Consider the following 23,410-nt stretch of genomic DNA (forward strand, 5'->3'; position numbering starts at 1 on the left):
TTGATACAGTATCGTTGAAATATCAATGGTGAAAACAACCAAGAAGGCTGGTTAGGCGGCTAGCGCTGCACCATCTCACCCGCCTCCTCCTCCAAACGTGACTGAGGATGAGCCACATTTGGAATTCGATGAGGAAGAGATGGATTCCGAGACGCTGAGGAATACCCTGGGGGTATTGCAGGATGAACTGGCCAATCTGAGGGCCAGCCAGGAAAGTGCTGCCGAAATTATGGCGCAGCAGCAGCAATAGATTGAACGACAGCGCCTGGAACTAAGTGAAAGGCAGGCGGAGATGGACCGTCGCCAGAGGGAGGCCATGGCAGCCCTCGAAGCAGCCCTACAGCTGGCTAGGAACCAGGCTGCACCTGCCTCACAGCCTGATCAACCTACAAATGGGCCGCCCCAAAGGGGTCCTAATCCTAGCCCGCCTATCCAGCCCTCGAGCCCCCAAGGCCCGAGCAGCCACCGATGCCTCAGGACGATGTCCCGCTAAGGGACCCTGAGGCACAACCTCCATCCCAGGCTGGTCGCGGAAATCCCCCGCAACCAAGGCAGAATAGGGTCGGGCAGCCGCCCCGCAGTCCTAGACGCCATAGGGGTGAAGAGCCAAACCCTCCGAGCAGAGGACAACGTCCTTCTGGCAACAGAAGGAACTCAAAGATAGGCTCTGCGGTCCGGGGCCCCCCACGACATGATAATGGACGGGGACCTACCGACCAGCGCAGGCCACCCTCTAACGTTTGGGAGGTCCCAGCCCGGGAAGGCAATCGAGGGAACAGCCGATCCCATCATAGCCAATCAAGGTTCAAAGATGGCCATGATTATAACGAGGCCGACTTAGGCAGAGGAAACGCCGGTTGAAGAAATGATGAAAAAGGTGGGGGCAGAAGCCTACCACCTAGGGATGACCAACCTGAAAGACGGGACGCTGGGGGGCAGCCTAGACAAAATAACGTCTTTAACCGGCTCGGAGCTAGCGAGTAGCGGAGGAGAGACGAGGATTTAAGAGTCGTACTCAACGATCGCCGGGAATGGCACGACGAGTACGTTCCCCCAGCACTAGAAGCCCCGACGATTCCTGGCGTCGTGCATGCCCAGATAGATGCCCTCAACCAAGCAGTGCAGCAACTGGTTGGGGGAAGAACATCTTATATCGACCACGATAGGAGAAAGGGTACTCCTTTCGTCCAGAGGATAGCTATGGCAAAAAATCCTAGCAAGTTTAAGATGCCTACGCTTCCGAACTTTGACGGGTATGGTGACCCGGTATCTCACGTCAACAAGTTTGAGATACAAATGGACATTCAGAAAGTGTCCGAAGACGCACAGGAGTGGTTTTTCAAATTCCCTCCTGCAAGTATAGTTTCCTGGGAAATGTTCGTGAAGGAATTTTACAGTCAGTTCTATGCGGGTCGTGTGCACCCAACTGAGGCAAATCAGCTGGTCGAAATACGCCAGCAAGATGGAGGGCCACTGAAAGATTACATGCAGTGTTTTATGCGAGCAGCTGCTGGAGCGAAAACAGTGGGGGACGAAGGCAAGATGATGGCCATAACTGCAAGAGTTAAGCGTCGTACGCCTCTCTGGAACAGTCTCAGAAAGCATGGGGTCAGGACTACCCAGGAATTTTTGGATCGAGCTGATCGGTACATTAAGCTCGAGGATGCCATTGCCAGTGAAGGAAAAACCCCAGGCAAGGATAAGGGGACTACTGAGCCCGCCAAAGCCGCCAATGGGTTGAAACCCAACGGCAAAGGCAACAGGAACTGCAATGGCAATGGCAAGAATGGGGGGAAACGCCCGCACAATGAGACTTCCACCTCCGACAATAAACGAGCCAAGGGTAATCGTTATGAACCTCGGTTCACTAATTACACTGCCCTTATTGAGTCTCGGGGAGAGGTTTATCAGGCCACGAATTCCAGTGTGCCTTATAAGAAACCTGCCCCCATTCGAAAGGATATTTCGAGAAGAGACACTACCAAGTTCTGTCGTTATCATAACGACTATGGACATGATACCAATGAATGCAACCAGCTGAAGGATGAAATCGAGTTCCTTATTAGACAAGGACACTTGAGAAGATATGTACGGGCCTCGGGAAATTCCCAACGAGAAGCTCCATGTGGCAACGAGCAAGCGCCCACATGCCAACGCTCTCCACCTTTGCAGCCTGATCCCGTAACTGGCACATTGTTAACCATCTATGGAGGCCCGCAGCTCGCGGGAAATAGTGGAAAGGTCAGGGAACGATATGCTCGGACTCTGCGCCACGACCAGGACATCGAGATGATGACTGTGGAGGACCGTGCACCAAAAAAGGCTCGGTCAGAAGAGGGTGAAATAACCTTCTCTGATAGCGACGCTCAGCATGTCCGGTTCCCACATTCTGATCCGCTGGTCGTGGATATCCAAATGGCCAATATGATGGTGAAGAGAGTGCTAGTTGGCACAGGAAGTTTAGTGAACATCCTGTATAAATCTTCGCTCGAACGCATGAAGTTGTCCGTTAAGGACTTGGAGCCCTGCAACCAAACAATCTACGGCTTCTCAAGCGAGGGACTCGCCCCGGCAGGGTCAATCAAACTTCCAGTCACAGCAGGTACAGCACCTGCTACCAGGACATTCCTCGCTACTTTTATAGTAGTCGATTGTCCTTCGGCGTACAATGCTGTCATTGGAAGGCCCATACTGGTTGACCTACGGGCCTTCACCTCCATATGGCACTTGGCTATGAAATTCCCGACAGACGCAGGGGTAGGACGCGTCTTGGGAAATCAGAGGGAAGCCAGGGAGTGCTACAACGCCTCAGTCACAAAGGCTAAGAAGGGAACGTCAAAGAGCACTCCCCCAGATAGGTTGCAGATGGCTATTGATACACAAGCCCAATCCGGTGATGGAGTCACCAAATAGGGTGTTGCCCAAAGTGAGGATAGGGATTTAGATCCTCGCTTTGGGGGTTTTGAGGAAAATGTTGGACCCGTCGAGGACCTGGAAGAGGTCCAACTTGACATAGAAGACCCAACCAGAGTTGTAAAGGTCGGGAAAAATTTAGAAGCAACCACGAAGCATGCATTGGTGGAATTTCTAAGAAAAAACCAGGAAGTTTTCACCTGGTCACACAAAGACATGGATGGGATAGATCTTGCAGTTATCAGCCATGTCCTGAACATCGACAAGAGTTTTCCACCCGTGCAACAGAAAACAAGGCTGCTCGATAGGGATAGATCGAAAGCCTTAAAAAAAGAAGTTGCAAGATTAAAGGAGAATGGGCTCATCAGGGTGGCGTTTTATCCATCGTGGGTCTCTAATCCAGTACTGGTTCCCAAGCCTAACGGCAAATGGCGAACCTGTGTGGATTTCACAGACCTCAATAAAGCCTGCCCAAAGGATTGCTTCCCACTCCCAAGGATTGACCAGCTGGTCGATGCAACTACAGGACATGAGATCATCTCCTTCATGGATGCATACTCAGGATACAATCAAATTAGTATGCATCCCCCTGACGAGGATCACACCAGCTTTCGGACCGATACAGGATTATACTGTTATAAAGTAATGCCCTTCGGACTGAAAAACGCAGGTGCGACTTACCAGCGATTGGTTAACCACATGTTTAAGGAGTTGATCGGAGTAAACATGGAGGTGTACGTGGACAACATGCTGGTAAAGTCGAAAAAAGCAGAAGGACATGTGAAGGATTTACAAGAGTGTTTTGATGTGTTGAACAAGTACCAGATGAAACTAAATCCTCTCAAATGTTCCTTCGGAGTTGGATCAGGGAAATTTTTGGGGTTCATCGTTAATTCAAGAGGAATCGAGGCCAACCCCGACAAGATAAAAGCCCCGATCGACATGAAATCGCCAGAGAAGATCATGGATGTACAAAGTTTAACTGGAAGAATTGTCGCCCTAAGTAGATTCATTTCCAAGTCGATGGATAAATGCGTCCCTTTCTTCAATCTACTTAGAGGCAACAAAAAGTTCGAATGGACAGGAGACTGCGAGCAGGCTTTTCAGTCCTTAAAAGCCCATATGGCACAGCCTCCTATTTTATCAAAACCTATCGAAGGAGAAACTTTGTTCATCTACCTGGCGATTACCGAAGTTGCTGCTAGTGCGGTACTAGTACGAGAGGAAGAAGGCGTACAAAAGGCGATTTATGATGTAAGCAAGAGGCTAATCGGAGCAGAGCTGAGGTATCCTCCCATCGAGAGGTTAGCCTATTGTTTAATCTTGGCCTCAAGGAAACTACGTCCTTACTTCCAAGCCCATCCCATTACAGTCTTAACTGACCAGCCCCTTCGGCAGGTCCTCCAAAAACCAAAAGCGACTGGGCGTTTATTAAAATGGGCAGTCGAACTAGGGCAGTTCGATATTACATATTCACCGCGAGCAGCAGTAAAGGGACAAGTCTTGGCTGATCTTATTGCAGAGTTCATTGAGCTCCCATACAATGAGCAGTGCGAAAAGCCTAGTGCGCCTGGGCCCCAAGATGAAGCTCCTTCGTGGAAGTTATTCACGGATGGATCGTCCAACGAATCTCACGCAGGAGCATGAGTGATTTTGATAACGCCAGAAGGGCATCGATTTCACTGCGCCATTAGGTTCGACTTCACAGCGTCAAATAATGAAGCCGAATATGAAGCACTCCTCGCTAGATTGAGATTGGCAAAAGACACGAGTATAAAGGTGCTGGATATTTATAGTGATTCACAGCTGGTAGTGAATCAAGTTCTAGGGGAATATCAAGCACGGGGCCTCAAAATGGTGGCCTACTTGAATAAAACTAGAGATCTGTTGGCTCAGTTCAAAAAGTATACCCTCCAGCAAATACTTCGGGATCAGAATTTGAACGCAGATGCCTTAGCCAAACTTGCAAGCGCGAAAGATGCTGACACTTTGAATATTGTGCCAGTAGAAATATTGTGCGAGCCAAGCATACGAGCAGATGAAACCAATATGGAAATCCGGATGGGGGACACATGGATGGCGCCTTACTTGGAATATCTTACAAATGGTGTACTACAATCAGATAGAAATAAAGCCAGATCCCTCCAAAGGCATGCTGCAAGGTACATACTGGTCGATGGTGTTCTTTACCGAAGAGGATATTCCATGCCACTGCTCAGATGTATTACACCAGAGAAAGCTAAAGAGTTGATGAGGGAAGTACATGAAGGCTTCTGCGGGGATCACACTAGGGGGCAAAGTTTGGCGAAAAAGATTCTAAGGCAGGGCTATTTCTGGCCGACTATGAACGAAGACTCAATGGAGTTTGTGCGAAAATGCGATAAGTGTGAGAGATTTTCCAAGATCTCGTGCGCAACTCCCAATGAGTTAAATCAGATGCAAAGTCCTTAGCCTTTCGCAGTATGGGGTATAGACTTGATTGGATCCCTGCCAACGGGAAAATGTGGAGTAAAGTTCGCAGTCGTGGCAGTCGACTACTTCACCAAATGGGCCGAAGCTGAGCCGCTCGCTACCATAACGACCAAGAAAGTTCTTGACTTCGTCATCAAGAACATTGTTTGCCGATATGGTTTGCCTCAAAAAATTGTCTCAGACAACGGCACCCAGTTTGACAGTGACTTATTCACAGACTTCTGCGAAAGACGCGGGATCATCAAAAGCTTTTCTTCAGTCGCGCATCCACAAGCAAATGGGCAAGTTGAAGCATTGAATAAAACTCTTAAGGACACCCTGAAGAAAATACTTGAAGACGCTAAAGGAGCATGGCTAGAACAGCTGCCTGAAGTACTCTGGTCGTATAGAACTTCTCATCGAACAGCGACAAGTCATACCCCGTTTTCCTTAGCATACGAGTATGAAGCTATGTTACCTGTCGAGTTAGATCCCCCCTCACACCGACGCATTACATACGACCAGGACAAGAATAGCCAACTGATGATGGAGTCCCTAGACTCAATTGAGGAGAAACGAGAAAGAGCCCAACTCTGAGTTGCTGTGTACCAACAAAAGGTCGCCCGGTATTTGTACTCAAAAGTGAAAGAAAGGAAATTCAACGTCGGTGGCCTAGTACTACGACGAGTTTTCTTAAATACCCGTGACCCCACTGCTGGAGTGCTCGGACCAAACTGGGAAGGACATTACCAGATTGAAGAAGTCCTTCATCCAGACACCTACAAGCTTGCACACTTAAATGGAGATCTCGTTCCACGCTATTGGAACGGCGAACACCTGCGCAAGTATTACCAATAAACAGTCATTTTTAAAGGACTGGCTTGTATTAATTTTTACTTTTTACAAGTTTCGAAAAAGGGTTAGCCACGTTGTATGGCTAATCGCTTATAAGTGTAAGATCTTTTTAAGATCACTCGTAAATACATGTTTAGTCCATTTTTAATACGAGATTATAAGGGACTGTGCGTAGTCAGTCATTCTTGCCAACCTTTGTAAATTTATTTTTATAAGTATTTGTTCATTACGTGTGTTATTTTGCTGTATTATAAGTGTTACGTTTCCTACCGAGCAGTAATGTTCGCACAGGTCTGTTGGGGTTTTATACCCTAATTAAAACCCAAATTCTTTGTAATCTCATTTTATTATCAATAAAAGAATAGAAATCATTTTTTGACTTGGTCAATCACTTTGCTCACATGTTTTATTTTCATGATTATTTGTTTAATATAAACTTCTATTAAATCCCGAGCATATAACAATTTTTAGGTTATTTTGTTGTGTTTTCTATGCTATTAATTTTTATATATAATTTATTTTGTGTAAAACATGTTAAAAATTAATTAGAAAATGGTTTTGGTTTGAAAAATTGCTCAAAAAAAAAAAATTTGAAAAAAATTTGCACTGGCTTCCATGCGCACGCGCACCACACACAAGTGCGCACGCACGCGCGCGCGCCACCAGCAGTCAGAGCACACTCGGGTGAACAGTACCTAATACGGGTACTGTTCATCCATAATTTTTTTTTTTGAAAAATAAATAAAATTAAAATTGTGGAAATTTATTATTTATAATCAAAACCTAAAATATCTTTTTTGTTTTATCATTCAAATTTAAAATTAGACTAACAACTTAATTTTAAATATTTTAATATATTAAAATATTAGAATTATGATATCAAATATTTCAGATATTTTCATTTAAATTCTTGATATTTTTATTAAATCTTTATTTGAAAATATAAATATCTTTTTATTCTATAGTTTTTTTTTAATATTTAAATTATTTGAAATTTGAACATTGTTAGTTAGATATTTTTATGGATATTTGAATTTGTTTAACTATTTGAGATATTTTAGGGTTGTTATAACTATTTGTATTTTATTATTTTTAAATGGTTAAAATATTAGATAATAGTTGTAACAACACAAGATATTTTTGGAAAATAGTTTAGATATAGATTTTAAAATTTAAAATTGGTTAAATTTTGAAAAATATAATTTTTTTTCAGCCAATTAATAAAATATTTTTTAATGGGATTTAAATTAACTTTGATTAATTGTTGATAAATCCTATTTAAATTAAATTAATATTTTTTTATCAAATTAACCTAAAAACAAGTTGATTGTTGATAAATGAAATTTTAATTAACTATTGTTAATTGTTGATAAATTTCATTTAAATTGACTTATTTTTTGTACAAATTTAATTAATTTGAATTTTTTGATAAATTCTAGATAATTAATTGTGGTATTTTTGCAAATGAAATCAATTGTGGCATTTTTTCATAAATTCATAGAATTGCTCATATAGTAACATGATTAGCCCCATCCAATTATAACATGTTTGTTTGCACTATATGTGGTATTTTTGCAATTGGGCTTAGATGCATATAGTGGCCCATATGTTTGTTAGATATATGGTATTTTGCCATATAAAATATTCATAAAATGATAGGTTTTATTTGGGCCCATTAGAAAATGTAAAGTTTAAATTCCTCTCTTGTGGGTCATTCCACTTGTGAAGACTCATTTGCTTTGCATGACTATGGTTGGCCTAATCAATTAATAACAATTAATAAAACGAAGGTTTAAATTCCTGTCTTTTGGACCTTGTATGGAAGATAGGGGGCCTTTGTAGTGGGAACGACATACTGGACCCAACCCTCCTCCATACAAGCCCAATTGTTAAGGCCCATTTACCTAAGTTGGACTTAATTGTATAGGTTCATTATATTAGTTAAACCTAAATATTGATTAGCAACAAATTAATTCTAAATTAATTGAATTTGTTTCAATGTGACACTTTAGAATTAATAGGAAATTATAGGACTTTGGTTTTAAAAAATTTAATCTGTTTAATTTTTTTGGGAAAACCATAGTCATTAATTTTCTAAAAATAAATAATAAAAATACTATTTTTAATTTTATAATGAGCTTCTTTTAAGAATTTTATTCGATCTCCATCGTTGGTTTAACATAGTCAATAGCTTAATGGGGTGTAATAAACCGGATTCCCTAATATGGTGTAACGGCTGGATTAGTAGGCCGGGAGGGCCATAACTGCGTAATTATGCCATTAAATGCGTTTATGCATGTTTATGATAATTATATTATAATATGATGTTAAATGCATGCATGTGAGTCCACATTTGTTACAGGGGTGTGTTGGTAATTTGGCCCGTTGAGGGTATAACTGTATATTTGCTTGTAAGTTAATGATATATTGTGAGACCACATTATAATGTGGATTGGTTCGAGTATTTCAGCATGAGACGATCTTTAATTGTGATTTATCGGTTTAGTCATAACAGGTTTGAGCTCGGGGTGAGTCTCGGAGTGTTTTTAATGATTAGAGCGTTACCGGGGATTTTAGGGTAATGGGATATGAGTTATTGATGTTTGAGAATATTGAGATTAGCAGGAATTGGGAAGCGTTAATTATGATTAACGGGATAGGTGGAAAGTACCAATTTTACCCTTAGAATAGTTTGAGAAGCTTTTGATGACTTAAGGGTATTTTGGTCATTTAGGTTTGGATATATATGACTTAAGTTGGCTGCTGGCTGTAGAAGCTTGTGGATTAAACAGAGTAAAACAAAGAGACTTTCTCCTTCCCGTACACCACACCTCTCCAATTTCTTCTTTGGTGTTCTTGAGCTCTAGGTGGGGATTCAAGCTAGGAAATCCAAGGGCTGAGTTAGTGGGCCTGGTTTAGCTATTGAGGAAGGTTCAAAGCTGGTTTCAAGGTGAGTTCTAGTCACTAATTCAGGTTGTGCTCTGTTTTTCTCTTTAGTTTTTCAGTTTTGATTCTTGTTGGAAGATTGGATTTGAAGAGGTTTTCATTGATGATAAGTTTGGGTTTTGATGAGGGTGAGTTATGGGTGGTGTTTAGAGATTAAAATGGGTGTGTTGGAGGAGGTTTTGGGTTGGTTTGAAGGACTGGTTTGAGAGGAAAAACACAGGGGAGAATTTCTGGTGCGTGCAGCCCTTATGGCTAGTCTGGGCTGGGCGCCGCGGCGCGGCTGTGGTGCGCCGCGTCCCTTGGCGTCTGGCAGGGAAGGCCCTCTCTGTCTGGAGGGCGCGCCGAGGCGCAACAGGGGAGGGTCGCGGCCCTTAAGGTCATTTTGGCCAGAATCATGTTTTTAGCTTGGGGATTCAAACCTTAGGCCTCGGGGTTGAACCTAGTACCCGGTTGGGTAGTGCTTGATGTCTCGGAGGCTGGGTTTTGGTTTGGGAATCCTTAGTTATCATTTTTATTGATGAATCCTATATTTTGGTTATGACCAGGTGACCGTCAAGGAATTTAAAGGCTGATCGTTCTCAGGGGTCGTTCATATAATAATTCTCACTCGAACCAGAGGTAAGAAAACAATGTATGAATACAGTTGCACCCTGTATAGGTATATGACATGCATGGTTTGATATTGAGTCATGTTGGTTGACATATGTGGACATGGATTGCATATTAAATGCTAGTGAACGCTGATTACTTGTTTATGGCACTGACTAGTCCGGGACCGACCCTAAAGTCAATGAACACGCATTGAATGGCTCTATGGCATTAATGTGGGACCGACCCTAAGGTCAAAGAACTTATAAGCGCTTGCTTGGTCTAAGACCAGATGTTCATAGCCAAGGTATATGACCCCGGTGACCGTTAGTCACATGGCTAGGGGACGCTGTCCATAGTTACGACTCTAGAGTCGGGAGGAAGGTTATGTTGGTGACCAATCACCATGCACCTGTCCTGATCAAACTTATGACAGAACTACTTATCGGTTAAGCCCTGGTGACCCTATCGTCACATGGCTAGAGGGAGCTGTACCCATTATTGTGACTTTTGGCTATTGTCACCTATCTGCTTGAACTGTTGATCCTGAACGACTATTATGACTATTGTTGATATTATATCATGCTTTATTGTGTTTTCTTGCTGGGCCTTGGCTCGTGGGTGCTATGTGGTGCAGGTAAAGGAAAAGAGAAGCTCACCCAACCTTGAGTGGAGAGCTTGGGCGATGTTGTGTACATATTGGGCCGCTTGACCGCCACGGTCAGGGAGTTCTCAGAGGGACTAAGGGTTTACCCTATTTTTGTCGCTTAGGTCGGCGGGGATTGTAAATTTGCTACAGTAGCGACCCTTTTGTATTATGAACAGCTTGTAAACATTTTGAAAGGCTCATGAGCGGTTTATTTACTTAATGAAATGTACCCTTTCCTTTTACTGGTTTTTCACCTTAACCTAATAATAACACTTAGATCAAGTTTTTAACCAAAGGACTCGGGTAGCGAGTCAAATTTCCGGTTCACTGTTCACCGTAACTGTTCTGGGGTAGCCAGGGCGTTACATGGGGCCTCGAGGCGCTTTGATTCGTCCCCCTACGGAAGGTGTTCATTAGCTATTTTGACAAGGTTAGATTTCGAAAGATAGATAATTATAGGTCAAATTCTACTAGACTCACCCCTACGGTGACTACTAGATCTAAATCTATGATTATTGAAACCGTGGGTCTAGCTCATAAAATAAAAGATTTTGTTTTCTTATTTTGATCAAATAATAGGTTGTTAATAGTGGTGTCCATTATTAAATGAGTTTACAACTCTATTTAACTAGTGATATTTTTTTATTCTCGCCAACCGGGACAAGGATATCATAGATTAGTTAAAAACCTAAAGAAATAGAGATATGATTGTTTTTGGTATTTTTTCTCATATCTTACATATTTTTGTATATGCTGTGCTATTTCTTGAAATTTGTATGAATAGAAGTTTTATTGAGCAAATGTGATTGATTTCTATTTTATTGATATTTTGTAGTTTTAAGTTAAGTAGTGTCTATGTCTACTCCCATCCCTTCTCAACTTTCAATGGAAAAACCCACTAGAAAAAACTTCCTTAATTGGAAGTAGAACATCAACATAGAGTTGATTGGTGACAATTCTGAATTCGTCATGATTGAGGAATCCCTAGAACAAGCACCGTGTCCGCACGTTAGTGATGGCACCGTCAATGCTCGTGATGGTACCTTAAATGCTTGGATAGCACTGTCTCTGCACGTTCGTGATGGCATCGTAAATTCTCAGATGGCACCGTGTCTGCACGTTCGTGCTCAACTCAACTATGGTCTGACGCAGCTCATGAATAAGCTTCAGATTATTGAACCTGTCATGGGTGGACCTAGTAAAGGAGGTGAAAATAAGACTGCTGATGTTGCTGCTCATCTAGCTAAGGCTGAACCTAACCAAGCTTCGTCTTCGAAAGCTGGAAACAAGAGGAAAGGTGGACAAATAAACAACCCCAAGCCTGCAAAGGCTGCAAAGACGAGTACACAACCAAGTGCACAGACGCCTAAGGGGAAGAACAAGAAAAACAAGAAAGGTAAAAGTAAGTGCTTTCACTGCAAAGAGAAGGGGCATTGGAAACGAGATTGCCCTAAGTTTCTAGCAGCGAAAAAAAAAGCTTCTTGAATCGTGGGAGGAAGTGAACGAAGGCGGCTTAAAGCTTAGAGTTGGGAACAGAGCGTTCGTTGCGGTCCAAGCTAGAGGAAGAGCTCGTCTGAAGTTTGGAAATAAATTTTTAATTTTAAAAGATGTATTTTTTATTCCGAATTTTAGTAGAAATTTAATTTCAGTTTCCATGTTGCAATTAGAACAATTTGTTATGACTTTCACAAGTTTTAATATATCTATTTCTTTCAATGGATCACAATTGTGTATTGCATGTTTGGAAAACGGGCTTTATATTCTGCGACCTAACGAACCCCTCGTTCTTAACAATGATTTATTCAAAGTAGCTAAACCTAGGACCAATAAACGTCGAAAGACCGATAACAATAATATGACGTATTTATGGCACTTGAGACTAGGTCACATTGGCTATGATAGGATTAAAAGACTTACAAAGGACGGACCTTTGAGGGAACTCACCTTAGGTGAATTACTTGTCTGTGAATCTTGTCCAGAAGGCAAACTGACCAAGCGTCCATTCTCTACAAAGGGTGATAGGGCCAAAGAACCACTTGGTCTTGTGCATTCAGATGTTTGTGGACCTTTGAATGTACAAGCCAGGGGTGATTTTGAGTATTTCGTCACTTTCATTGACGATTACTCTAGATACTCATGTCTTTATCTAATGCATAAGAAATTAGAAACATTTTCAAAGTTTCAGGAATTCCTAGCAATGGCTCAGAACCAATTAGGTAAAACGTTAAAGATCTTGCGATCTGATAGGGCTGGAGAATATTTGGATATGCAGTTCCAAGATCATTTAACTGAACTTGGGATTTTATCACAACTTACTACCCCAGGTACTCCGCAACAAAATGGTGTAGCGGAACGCCGGAACAGAACTTTATTGGAAATGGTTAGATGCATGCTTAGTTACTTAACTCTACCAACTTCATTTTGGGGACATGCAATTGAAACCGCGAATGACATTCTCAATGTCATGTCGTCAAAATCAATCCCCAAAACACCTTTAGAACGCTGGAATGGTCGTGAACCTAGTTTACGCCATTATAGAATCTGGGGGTGTCCCGCTCACGTCCTGAGGAAAAAGGAGGGAAAGCTAGAACCGCAAACTGAAGTTTGCATGTTTGTTGGATATCCTAAAGGTACTCGGGGTGGACTTTTCTATAGTCATTCAGAAAAGAAAGTGTTTACTTCTACAAATGCTACTTTTCTGGAAAATGACTATGTCCAGAACTTTAAACCTCGCAGCAAATTATTTTTAGAGGAGATGGTTAAAGAATTGACTCCAACCAATGTTCCATCGTCATCAACACGAGTTGATGATGAAATTCCCACTCTTCATGTACAATCGATGCAAGTCGGTTTAAATGAAGAAATTACCACTGTTCCTGAGCAAACAGTCACGGAACCTCGTCGTAGTGGGAGGATTTCTAGGAACCCAGTTCGCTATGGTTTGGATGGTGAAACCAATATGGTTGTTGGTGACACAAGTGATGATGATCCGTTGTCTTTCAAACAGGCAATGGCTAGCCCTGAAAAGGAACTATGGCTCGAAGCCATGAAACAGGAAATGGAGTCCATGTACTCAAATTCCATCTGGGATCTTGTGGAAGCACCTAGTGACTTTAGGGCCATTGGGTGCAAGTGGATCTACAAGAAGAAACGAGGTGTTGATGGAAATATCGAGACTTATAAAGCTTGATTAGTGGCAAAGGGTTATACCCAAAGAGAAGGCGTGGACTATGAGGAAACTTTTAGTCCGGTAGCCATGCTCAAATCCATTCGCATCCTCCTATCCATAGCAGTCGCTCTCGACTATGAGATATGGAAAATGGATGTCAAGACAGCTTTTCTTAATGGAAAGCTTGACGAAGTCATTTATATGGATCAGCCAGAAGGATTTAAAGTATCTGGACAAGAAGGAAAAGTTTGCAAGTTGAATAGGTCCATCTATGGACTTAAGTAAGCTTCTTGTTCCTGAAATCTTAGGTTTGATGAAATAATCAAAACCTATGGCTTTGAACAAAATATTGATGAGCCCTGTGTTTACCAACTTAAGGCAAATCAAATAGTAGTATTCCTGGTTCTTTATGTAGATGATATGTTACTCATTGGAAACAATGTTAAGAAATTATCAGATATGAAGAATTGGCTGAGCACTCAATTCCAGATGAAGGATTTGGGTGAAGCAAGTTATGTTCTAGGTATCCAAATCATCAGGGATAGAAAGGACAAACTCTTAGCTCTATCTCAAGTAGTTTACATTGATAAAGTGCTTGAACGTTTCTCAATGACAAATTCCAAGAAAGGGCGTCTACCATCCCGCCATGGAATTCATCTTTCAAAGAAGCAGTCTCCCCAGACTCCTGAAGAGGAAGATGCAATGAGAAAAGTTCCTTACGCATCTGCAGTTGGAAGTCTGATGTATGCCATGCTGTGTACTAGACCAGATATCTGCTATGCATCGGGAGTAGTGAGCAGGTATCTGTCAAACCCAGGACCGGAACATTGGATAGCAGTTAAGCATATCATGAAGTATTTGAGACGGACTAGGGATTATATGTTAGTCTACAAGGGTGGTGTTCTGAACCCTGTAGGCTACACCGATTCAGATTTTCAAACTGATGTCGATGACAGAAAGTCTACTTCTGGAATGGTATTTACTCTTGGGGGTGGAGCTGTGATTTGGAGAAGCGTAAAGCAGTCTGCAATCTCAGATTCCACCATGGAGGCTGAGTACATAGCCGCGTTAGAAGCAGCTAAGGAAATAGTCTGGCTAAAGAAGTTCTATTCGGATCTTGGTGTTATTCCAGAAATGGATAAACCGCCTGTGTTGTTTTGTGAAAATACATGAGCGATAGCCAACTCAAAAGAACCTCGAAGTCACAAGAGGAGTAAGCATATATAAATGAAGTATCACATTATTCGAGAATATGTGGCCAGGGGAGATGTGAAGGTTATGAAGATTGCAACTGAAGACAATCTTGCGGATCCGTTTACAAAGACACTACCAGAAGCTACATTTGATAAGCATATCAAGGAAATGAGATTAGTAGAATTAAGGCATTAGTTTCAATTAGTGCAAGTGGGAGTTTGTTGGGGTTTTATACCTTAATTAAAACCCAAATTCTTTGTAATCTCATTTTATTATCAATAAAAGAATAGAAATCATTTTTTGACTTGGTCAATCACTTTGCTCACATGTTTTATTTTCATGATTATTTGTTTAATATAAACTTCTATTGAATCCCGAGCATATAGCTAATCTTATTTATAGTGACGTAATCACAGTGGAATATAAATATGATTATATGTTCAAAATAAGTTAGTCCTAAGATTAGTCAGTGCACCGGATTTACACTGACTTGCCAATCTACGATATGATCTACTTACACATTACAGTGTTATGTTCTTTCCAGAACATTAGCAAAGTAGATAAGATCGGATGTATTTGTTACATCGGACAGGACCGATATTGACAGTTGATAAGATAAGTAAACATACCGTTATTATCTATTCTAGTCATATCATATAGTTGACCATAGGTCAATTCAATCTCAATTCTGAGTGGTTAGTATTCTAACTGATTGTATTATTTGAGTTATTTGACTTGTTCGTTACCAGCTTACCCTACAGACTAGCCCATACTTACATCTTGGGAACTCGGTAGTATAATTGAGTGGGAGTGTTAATCATAGATATGAACATCTATAGCTTTTGATGAAGAAGTGAAACGATGGTTTCCTTTTAGTTTGGTTCAAGGTGTTAAATGATAGAGATCTCATTTCAGTAATTAAATTAGTTTACTGAAATATCATTTACAAGGAACTAAGTGTTTTAAGGATAAAATACAATGAGGGGTAAAACGGTATTTTAGTCCTATCTCATTGTAGACCGTCTATAGAGGATTGAATGACAATTATGGTTGTAACAATGGATAATTAATAGCGTATCTATATTTGTTATAGAGCGTTCTATGAATTCAAGAGTACAATTCCAAGTCTATAGTGGAGTCACGAGGAATTAATAAGTTAGTAAATTTATTTGTTAGATTTATGATAACTTATTGGAGCTTGATTTCATAGGCCCATGGTCCCCATTGTACCTTGGATAAAATCATCTAGATAGTCTCAATTAATTGATTTAATCATCAATTAGAATTATCAAAGTTGATCATGTCAATTTTGGATAGTTTCACTGAGTTGTGTAATTTTGAGAAGAAAAGAGAAATTATGGCAAATTTATTAATTAAGATAAATTGGTATCTAAATTAATAAATAAGTTTAAATCAAGGTTCAAATTATAAATAATTAATTTGATAACGGATTTAAATAATTATTTAATTAATTAAATCAATAGAAAATAATACAAGCCTTGATTTTAAGTCCAATGGGCTTATAATCAAATGGGAAATTTCACGGGCCTATAGCCCATGATAATTTCGACCTAGGGCTTCAAAATAGCTATTATTTTATTGATTTTTAATTAAATTAAATGGCCTAATTGAGTCTATAAAATGAGTGCTTAGAGAGAAGTAAAAAAAAAAGAAGTTTGATAAGTCTCAAGTCAGATTTTCTGATAGTTTTAGATTCTCTCTAAACACAAGTCCTTTTCTAAGCCCTCTTTGTTATTTCTCTTCTTCTCTCTATATCTATCTCATGTGTTGAGAATTTCCCACACTAGTCTAGGTGGTTCTAAGGATACATTGGAAGATCGTTAAGAAAATAGAAGATTAGTTCAGTTTCTTGATAATACTCTGCGACAGAGAGGATACAAGAGTTAGAGAAACTGAAGGAAGGACTCTTTAATTCTGCTGCGTATACTGTAAGTATTCTATTTTTTTTGTTTCTCTTTGAATTCAATTTTAGAAATATGTTTTAGGCTATCTCGTATTAATTTGTTTAATATTAGATATACATGAAAATAAATAAAGATCTTGTATAAGCTTTTTCCAACAAGGTCGTGGTCAAGGCAAGTGACCAAGGACCTAAAGCTCCTCGATCACTTGGGGGGCATATAAGGTACATCGATGGCAAAGCATACCAAAAGGTATGTAAACACATGAACAAAATGAGTGAAAGCATGCTACGGTACTTAGAGTATTTTTCAAAATTCATATTTTGTTAAATCAAGCCAAAGTATTATGCTAAGTTCGGTCATGCGAACAGATGTTATAATAGATAGAAATATTATAATATCAAAAGGCATTCTTTTACACTGCGAGCAGTACTGCTTGGATGTAATTGTTTAAAGTAAAAGGAAAGTTTGCTGCCCATGCAGCAAATAAAAAAATAAAAATTTAGTCTTTACATCACGACCCGTGGATCGTGTAATTAAAGAAGTAAAAAAAAGAATAAAAAAAGTTTAAGGAGCATTAGGAGCAGGAGGGTCTTGCTCAGCATTCTGGTTGGCCGCATCCTCGACAACTCCTCCTTCCCCTGCACTAGCAGCTGGCTGGATGCTTAGGGAAGCAAGGACCCTTGCTCTTTCTTCTTCTGCAGCCAATCGAGCAGTGCAGCAGGCTAGCTCAGCGTTCCTGGCATCTTCTGGAAGGTAGTTGAAGTTGGCACTCCGGTTGTGTTTCCAAAAGTCATAAAAAAACCGAAGTGTCTCATTCTTGTACTTTTCTAGATCTTTGGCATTGGTGAGCTTCAGCTGCTCCACCTGGCTCTCAAAAACAGCTATGGTCTTGTCCTTAGCAAGGAGCTCCTCCTTAAGCCTCTTAACTTCACGATATTGGATCCGACTGGACTCTTGGAAGTCGTCCTTCTGCTTCTTCAAAGCTGTCTGAGAAGCTTCAGTCCATGCCAGCTTTGCCACCAAAGCATCCTTCTGCTGGGTGACCACCTCCAACTCTCCAGCGTGCCTGGCTTCTACAGCCTGAAGCTCCTCGATGGCTTTCACCTGAAACTCCTCGACGGCCTTTACCCGAGCATGCTCGATGGTAGCAAAGGCACGGGTACGAGCGGCAGTTATTGTCAGCATGGCCTGCAGTCAAGGAAATAAAAGTTAGACTATATTACAAGAAGGAGAGGTAAAGTCCAAGAGGAAAAATACTTACACTGGCCACCTCGTTAAGAGCCCTGTTGAGGATCTGGTCAACCCCCATGCTCTCAGCTTCAGCCATTGCCTCCCTGCAACGGTCGTGCTTCAAGATATGAGCAAGGCGATCTTTAGCTGATCGCAGGGAGTGGTTCGAGAGCTTGGTCCCAGGAAGCTCTGCTTGCGGAATTTGCTCCCTTCAGGCCGCAGGCGAAGGATTGGCAGCAGGGGCAGCCTCCTTCTCAGCAGGAGCAGAAGGCTGAGCAGAAGCTTGACCAGTAGGTCCGTCCTTGGAAGGATCATCTGTTCGACGCTTTTTGGCCAGGGGTCCTTGGCTTGATTCGTCATTATGCCTCTTGGCTGATTTCCGTCGAACCAGGGGAACTTCCTCTTCCTCCTGAATCTGATACAGATCGAAAATGTTGGGAGTAGCCATCTCTGCAGATAAAGAAAAACATGCAGACAGTAAGACAGAAGTAGATATAAAGTCATGGAGAAATCAGAAAATAGGTCACAAAGTTTAATACCCGAACTAAAACTACTGGTCGCTATATGTAATGACCCAACTATTCTAGACTCTTGGACCATTAACGAAACTATACATACAAATTCTTACTAAAACTTACATTTGCGAAAATACCATAATTTTATTAGAAAACTTATAGAAATAAGAGTTACTTACATAAATACCAAGAAGGATATGGGATCCCATTGTTTGAAAAACAAAACATAACATGATTTATAAAATAAAGGGATTACATAGTAAGTGCGGAAAATACATATAAAGACCATAAACAAATGACTACATCCTCGAAATTGAACTCTCGACTCTTTGACTCCATTCATCATCGATACACAATCTCCAAGCATCCACGAACCTTACCGCCACTAATAACTATTTTCCTGCACATTTAAACAAAAAGGAATGAGCCTAATGCCCAGCAAGGAAAAATCTAACACATACTTCACATACATACATTTCATAATAAACATAAAGACATATCATAACACTTATTACATACACATACTATAATGGCCATTATTACTTGGGGTCCCATAGACTAAACAAGTCATATGCCCATGAGATTAGTGGGGTCCTACTAGCTAAGTAGGTCATAAGCCCATAATCTATTTGGGGTCTTGCTAGTCATATGGGTCATATGCCCAAGCCTACAAACATACATATTCATAACATATCTTATAACATATTTCATAACATAACACATAAGATAACACAAGCATAAAACATATAGATTATATCCTATTTTCCTTACCAAAGTTACCGGGATATGTGGACAGCGTTGGGACTTTGGAACACTCTTAATAACCATTATAAAAAGTGTGAGTCTAATGAAGAAAAAGAGATGAAAAGGAATGGGAAGACTAAACCATTGAGAAACATACTTACCGAAACTTATGTGCTCAAGAACTTAGATTTCCTAACCAAAATAAGAATGAGGTTAGAAGACTGAGTAGAAGGCTATGAGAAAGAAAATAACATAAAACCAATGAACTAGAGTTTTGGGTTACCTTAAAGACTTGTAAGACCAATCTACACCACCAACCAAAATACTATAGAATCTTACTTCCCAAAGTGTTTGATAAGCTTATGAGGATCAAGCTTATGATTTCCCCAAACCAGGTGTTTACACTCTCACACTCACTTAGCACTTGCAGCCTCTGAACTTAGAGCAAAAGATGAATAATGGCTGGGTACTAGGTCCTATTTATAGAGTTTAGGAATGAAAGGATCTTGATTTTACTTGAATAAAAATAATAGCTTTTTAGGTGAAAATAATTTGAATAATCGTTCAGCAGAGGCTGAAGACTCGTTCAAAAAGATGTTGGACTTATCAAGAGGTTGAATGGCTGAATGGAAAAAGAATTCAAAAACTTTCAAAACATACTGAAGGAGGCGATATATCGCCCCCTGTAGGCGATATATCGCCTGGGCCAGTATGCCCGAGGCAGTCGTGCATCGTCTCGTGTTTTCCGTATCTACGTGCTGCGATATATCGCCCCCTATAGCTGCGATATATTGGCACACGTTGATTAATTAAACACGAAATTACACATTTTTAGCTAAGTTTGAATGGGGTAAACAGCCTTGACTAAGCCCTCAACGTATTCAAAGCTGCTGACTGACCTTATAGCATTCAAACTTTTATCCTTATTAAATTTAATCCTCAAAATACTTAATCCTTAATCACCCATTCATAACATGTGCTTAAAATCCTATTGGTCCTCATCTAAACCTTATAGTATAATAAATATTATCCTTAATATCAGTCATATAATCAAACCTTAGGTTAAAATTAATATTCTTAAACTATAGGTTAAACTTAGAAAATCTATAAGTACTACTATAAGTGTCCAAATAATTCCCGGTCTGAACCAAAATCCACAGTTACAAAGATAATACTATACATACTATAATACTACTAAATAATTATCTAAGTAAAGTTCTTGGACTCTACACTATACTACTGACTCTATTAGTCATACACTCATTATCTGGCACGAAGAAGTCTGGCTCTAGATTTGGAGTATACGTAAAATTTCCTTCCCCGTCAAACAAATGACAGGGAATTGGAAAGCTATTTAAAAGCAAGATAACAATACCATTTTCGTCGAAGGATTCATCCAGGTCTATAACAGACTCTGTTGCCTTTTTTTTCCCCTTGCCTTGGGGCGCAGAAGGCCTCTCTGCTGAAGGGACACCAGTGGGTTCCCTGATCGTAACCCCCGTTGGCCTCCTTCGAGGAGGAGACGCCGGAGGTTGCTGTTCAGGATTCCCCTCGGCCGTGGTATCTGCCACCATGAGTCCTCTTATTTCATGGCGAGGAGCCAGGAGGCCTAATAACTTCAGATTTTCATCAGTGACCAGGGACTTAACTCTTTTTTCAGCGTCTGCCATCCTGGCCAGTGCATTGGACCTCAACACCATGTCTGGTGTTGGGTTCGCGCGTAACCATCGTCCTGAAAGGCACAGTATACTTTAAGAGAAGTGCAGAAGAGTTTGCTAAGGAAAAGTATCAACCAATGAAAGTAGCATTTACCTCCTCGAGCGAAGGCCAGGTTGTTCGTAGTCATGATTGGCGTGAGGAAGTACTCTCTATTGTACTGCCCCACGTTGGAAATGTGAGTAGTGTCACTCAGGAACGTTCGGCTTGTTTCCTGGTGATAGAGATGGAAGAAACCTGTCCCGTATTGTTGAGGGTTGGACTTAAGGTCGAAGAGGAAGTTGACCTCATGAGGGGTGGGTTCTGGCCATTTTTTGAGTTTATAGAGGATATAGAATGCGGCCAACATTCTATATCCGTTTGGAGTAATTTGAAAGGGGGCGACACCGAAATAGTTGGCCACCCCTGATAGAAAGGATGTAGAGGGAGGATAGCCCCCGCCTCTATGTGGTACCTGGACCAAGCGCTATAGACACCCCCAGGCAGGTTAGCTCTTTGGTCAGCAACATGGATTGTGAGATTAACCCCTGTAAGAGGATACTTCCTGCGATAATTGGCAAGCATCTGGGGAGTCACTTGGCTGGTAGGGGAGAGATACCACTCGACATCAGGAAGGTTTTGATGCTGAGGGCGAGCCCTGACTTGAATACGAGAGTCTGGGGCAGCATTTTCTCGACCACTGGTCGAGGGAACCCTAGCCTGTGAATCAGGCTGGGCATGAGGATTTGGACTGTTTTCAGGGTTAGGTCTTTTCTTGCCTAGAGACTTGGATCGGGCCATTTGAGGTGGTGATGGTTGAGGTCTAGAAGAGACTCTGGAAAATGGAATCTCGTGAACTCGGTCGGTCGGTTGTTCTTCGCCTTCAAGCAACTGGGCAAGAAGATCGTCGTCGATGGGTCGCTCATCTCCCCACAAATCTGGCATTAAAATCTGCGAACAGAAGAATGGGGAGGTGAGGATGAAGGATTTTGAAAGTTTTTTAGAATGGCGCTGGTCTAGTATAAAAGTTAAGCTTTTATACTACAGCATTCTAACAAAAAACTAACTTTTTCCGCACGAACAGTTTGAGAAACAGATCAAAAAGTGAAAGCAAAAAGTTTTTGAAAAAGCTTTTTCAACTCCTTTTAGGGCGGGAAAAACTTGGTTTTTCAGCTAGCATAAAAATCGAATTTTTACTTCGGTTTTACGTCCTAAAGTCGTGATCTCAACTATCAAACTAACTCGTAACTCCTTAATGGCAGAGAAATATCATTCAATACAGTATCACCCATTAAACCCCTTACTGACATGCATCTCAACCCGAAAACGAATGAACTCAATAGTCAGTCTACAAAAGAATGCACGACAAAAATATAAAGCATAAGAGTCCTGAAACTTACCAGGAAAAAGATCGTGGAGATTTGAGAAAGTTTTCGAGCGTCGAAGAACTCACGGACTGAATCTTGAAATGCCGAAAGACGGTCTCCAGAAGAAAATGGGGGCTCTGATGTTAGGGTTTCTTGAAAGAGTAATGGCTTGCGTAAAAAGAAAAAGGAGACTTTGAAGAGACTATATATATATATTTTGTCCGTAGCATTAAAAGAGAGTAATCATTAGTTTCCCCTTTTTTCAAAGCATGGGGAAGGGTGATAGCCATCGAAAGGTTACTTGGAAGCGAAAAGCCGTGATTAGACAAGGGTAGGTTGTTTTTTCCAAGATTGCACGAATTGCTCTGACAGGTTCTGTGGGGTAACCGAAGGGTCGTTTCCTCAAAAGTTTATTTATTGCTCGTAATAAATAAACTTGGGGGGCAAATGTTATCCAAAAAACAGGCGTGGATGACGTGGCAAGTGATTTCTGGACACGTGGCTGGCACCTGGCGGAATTCTGTTAGAGTATCGACCAGTAAAATATTGCAAGCAAAGGCGGTTGAGGTTTCCCTGCGACCAGTATGGTCGCGCATTCAGCGTATTTCAGGATAATTTTATAAAGATCTTAGTCACTCCCGAGATTGTCTCCCATGATTTCCTGAGTATCCGATTATTTAGGAAAGAATATCTACAACAAATTAATGTAATCCCCCTTGAGCCTATAAATATAGAAAGATAGCTCAAGGAATGGACTTTTGGGCTTTCGAATTATTGGAGATTAGAGTTTTACGAGTGTATTAGAGCTATCATATCTGATATATTGTTTTGTTCTTTAGAGGTTGGTGAAACTCATTGAACCCTAGTTCTTTGATCACTCCTTTGAATTTTATATCAATAACAGCTCAAGTGGACGTAAGTTATTATCAGATTCTGGGGCCGAACCACTATAAATTTCTGTGTGTTTTATTGGTTTTGTCATCATTCTCATTTCAACATATCTGTCCACATCAAGCATTTTGACTCTGTGTCAGTTGACCAAAATCAGGATCAACATATATTTTTCAAGTTTGGTATTTGTTTAACGCTCAAACGTGACTTCCACAAGGAGGTAAGAAGGTAAGTAATGTGAAAGCAGTAAAATAAATTATATTTTTGTGGTTTTAAAG

General features: G+C 40.8%; 1 protein-coding gene across 1 annotated transcript in view; it reads right to left on the bottom strand.

Moving 5' to 3' along the window:
• Positions 1–18,368, bottom strand: part of LOC133833180 (uncharacterized) — a 30,866-nt gene extending 12,498 nt beyond the window's left edge. Inside the window, exons 1-2 of the mRNA XM_062263430.1 lie at positions 18,138–18,368; positions 17,286–17,878 (exon numbers count right to left, since the gene is read on the bottom strand). Of these exons, the coding sequence (XP_062119414.1) occupies positions 17,286–17,878; positions 18,138–18,368 (824 nt within the window). The remainder of the gene's footprint in view (positions 1–17,285; positions 17,879–18,137) is intronic.
• Between the last annotated feature and the right edge of the window lie 5,042 nt (positions 18,369–23,410).

Source organism: Humulus lupulus, chromosome 4, assembly GCF_963169125.1.
Source record: "Humulus lupulus chromosome 4, drHumLupu1.1, whole genome shotgun sequence".
Lineage (NCBI taxonomy): Eukaryota > Viridiplantae > Streptophyta > Magnoliopsida > Rosales > Cannabaceae > Humulus > Humulus lupulus.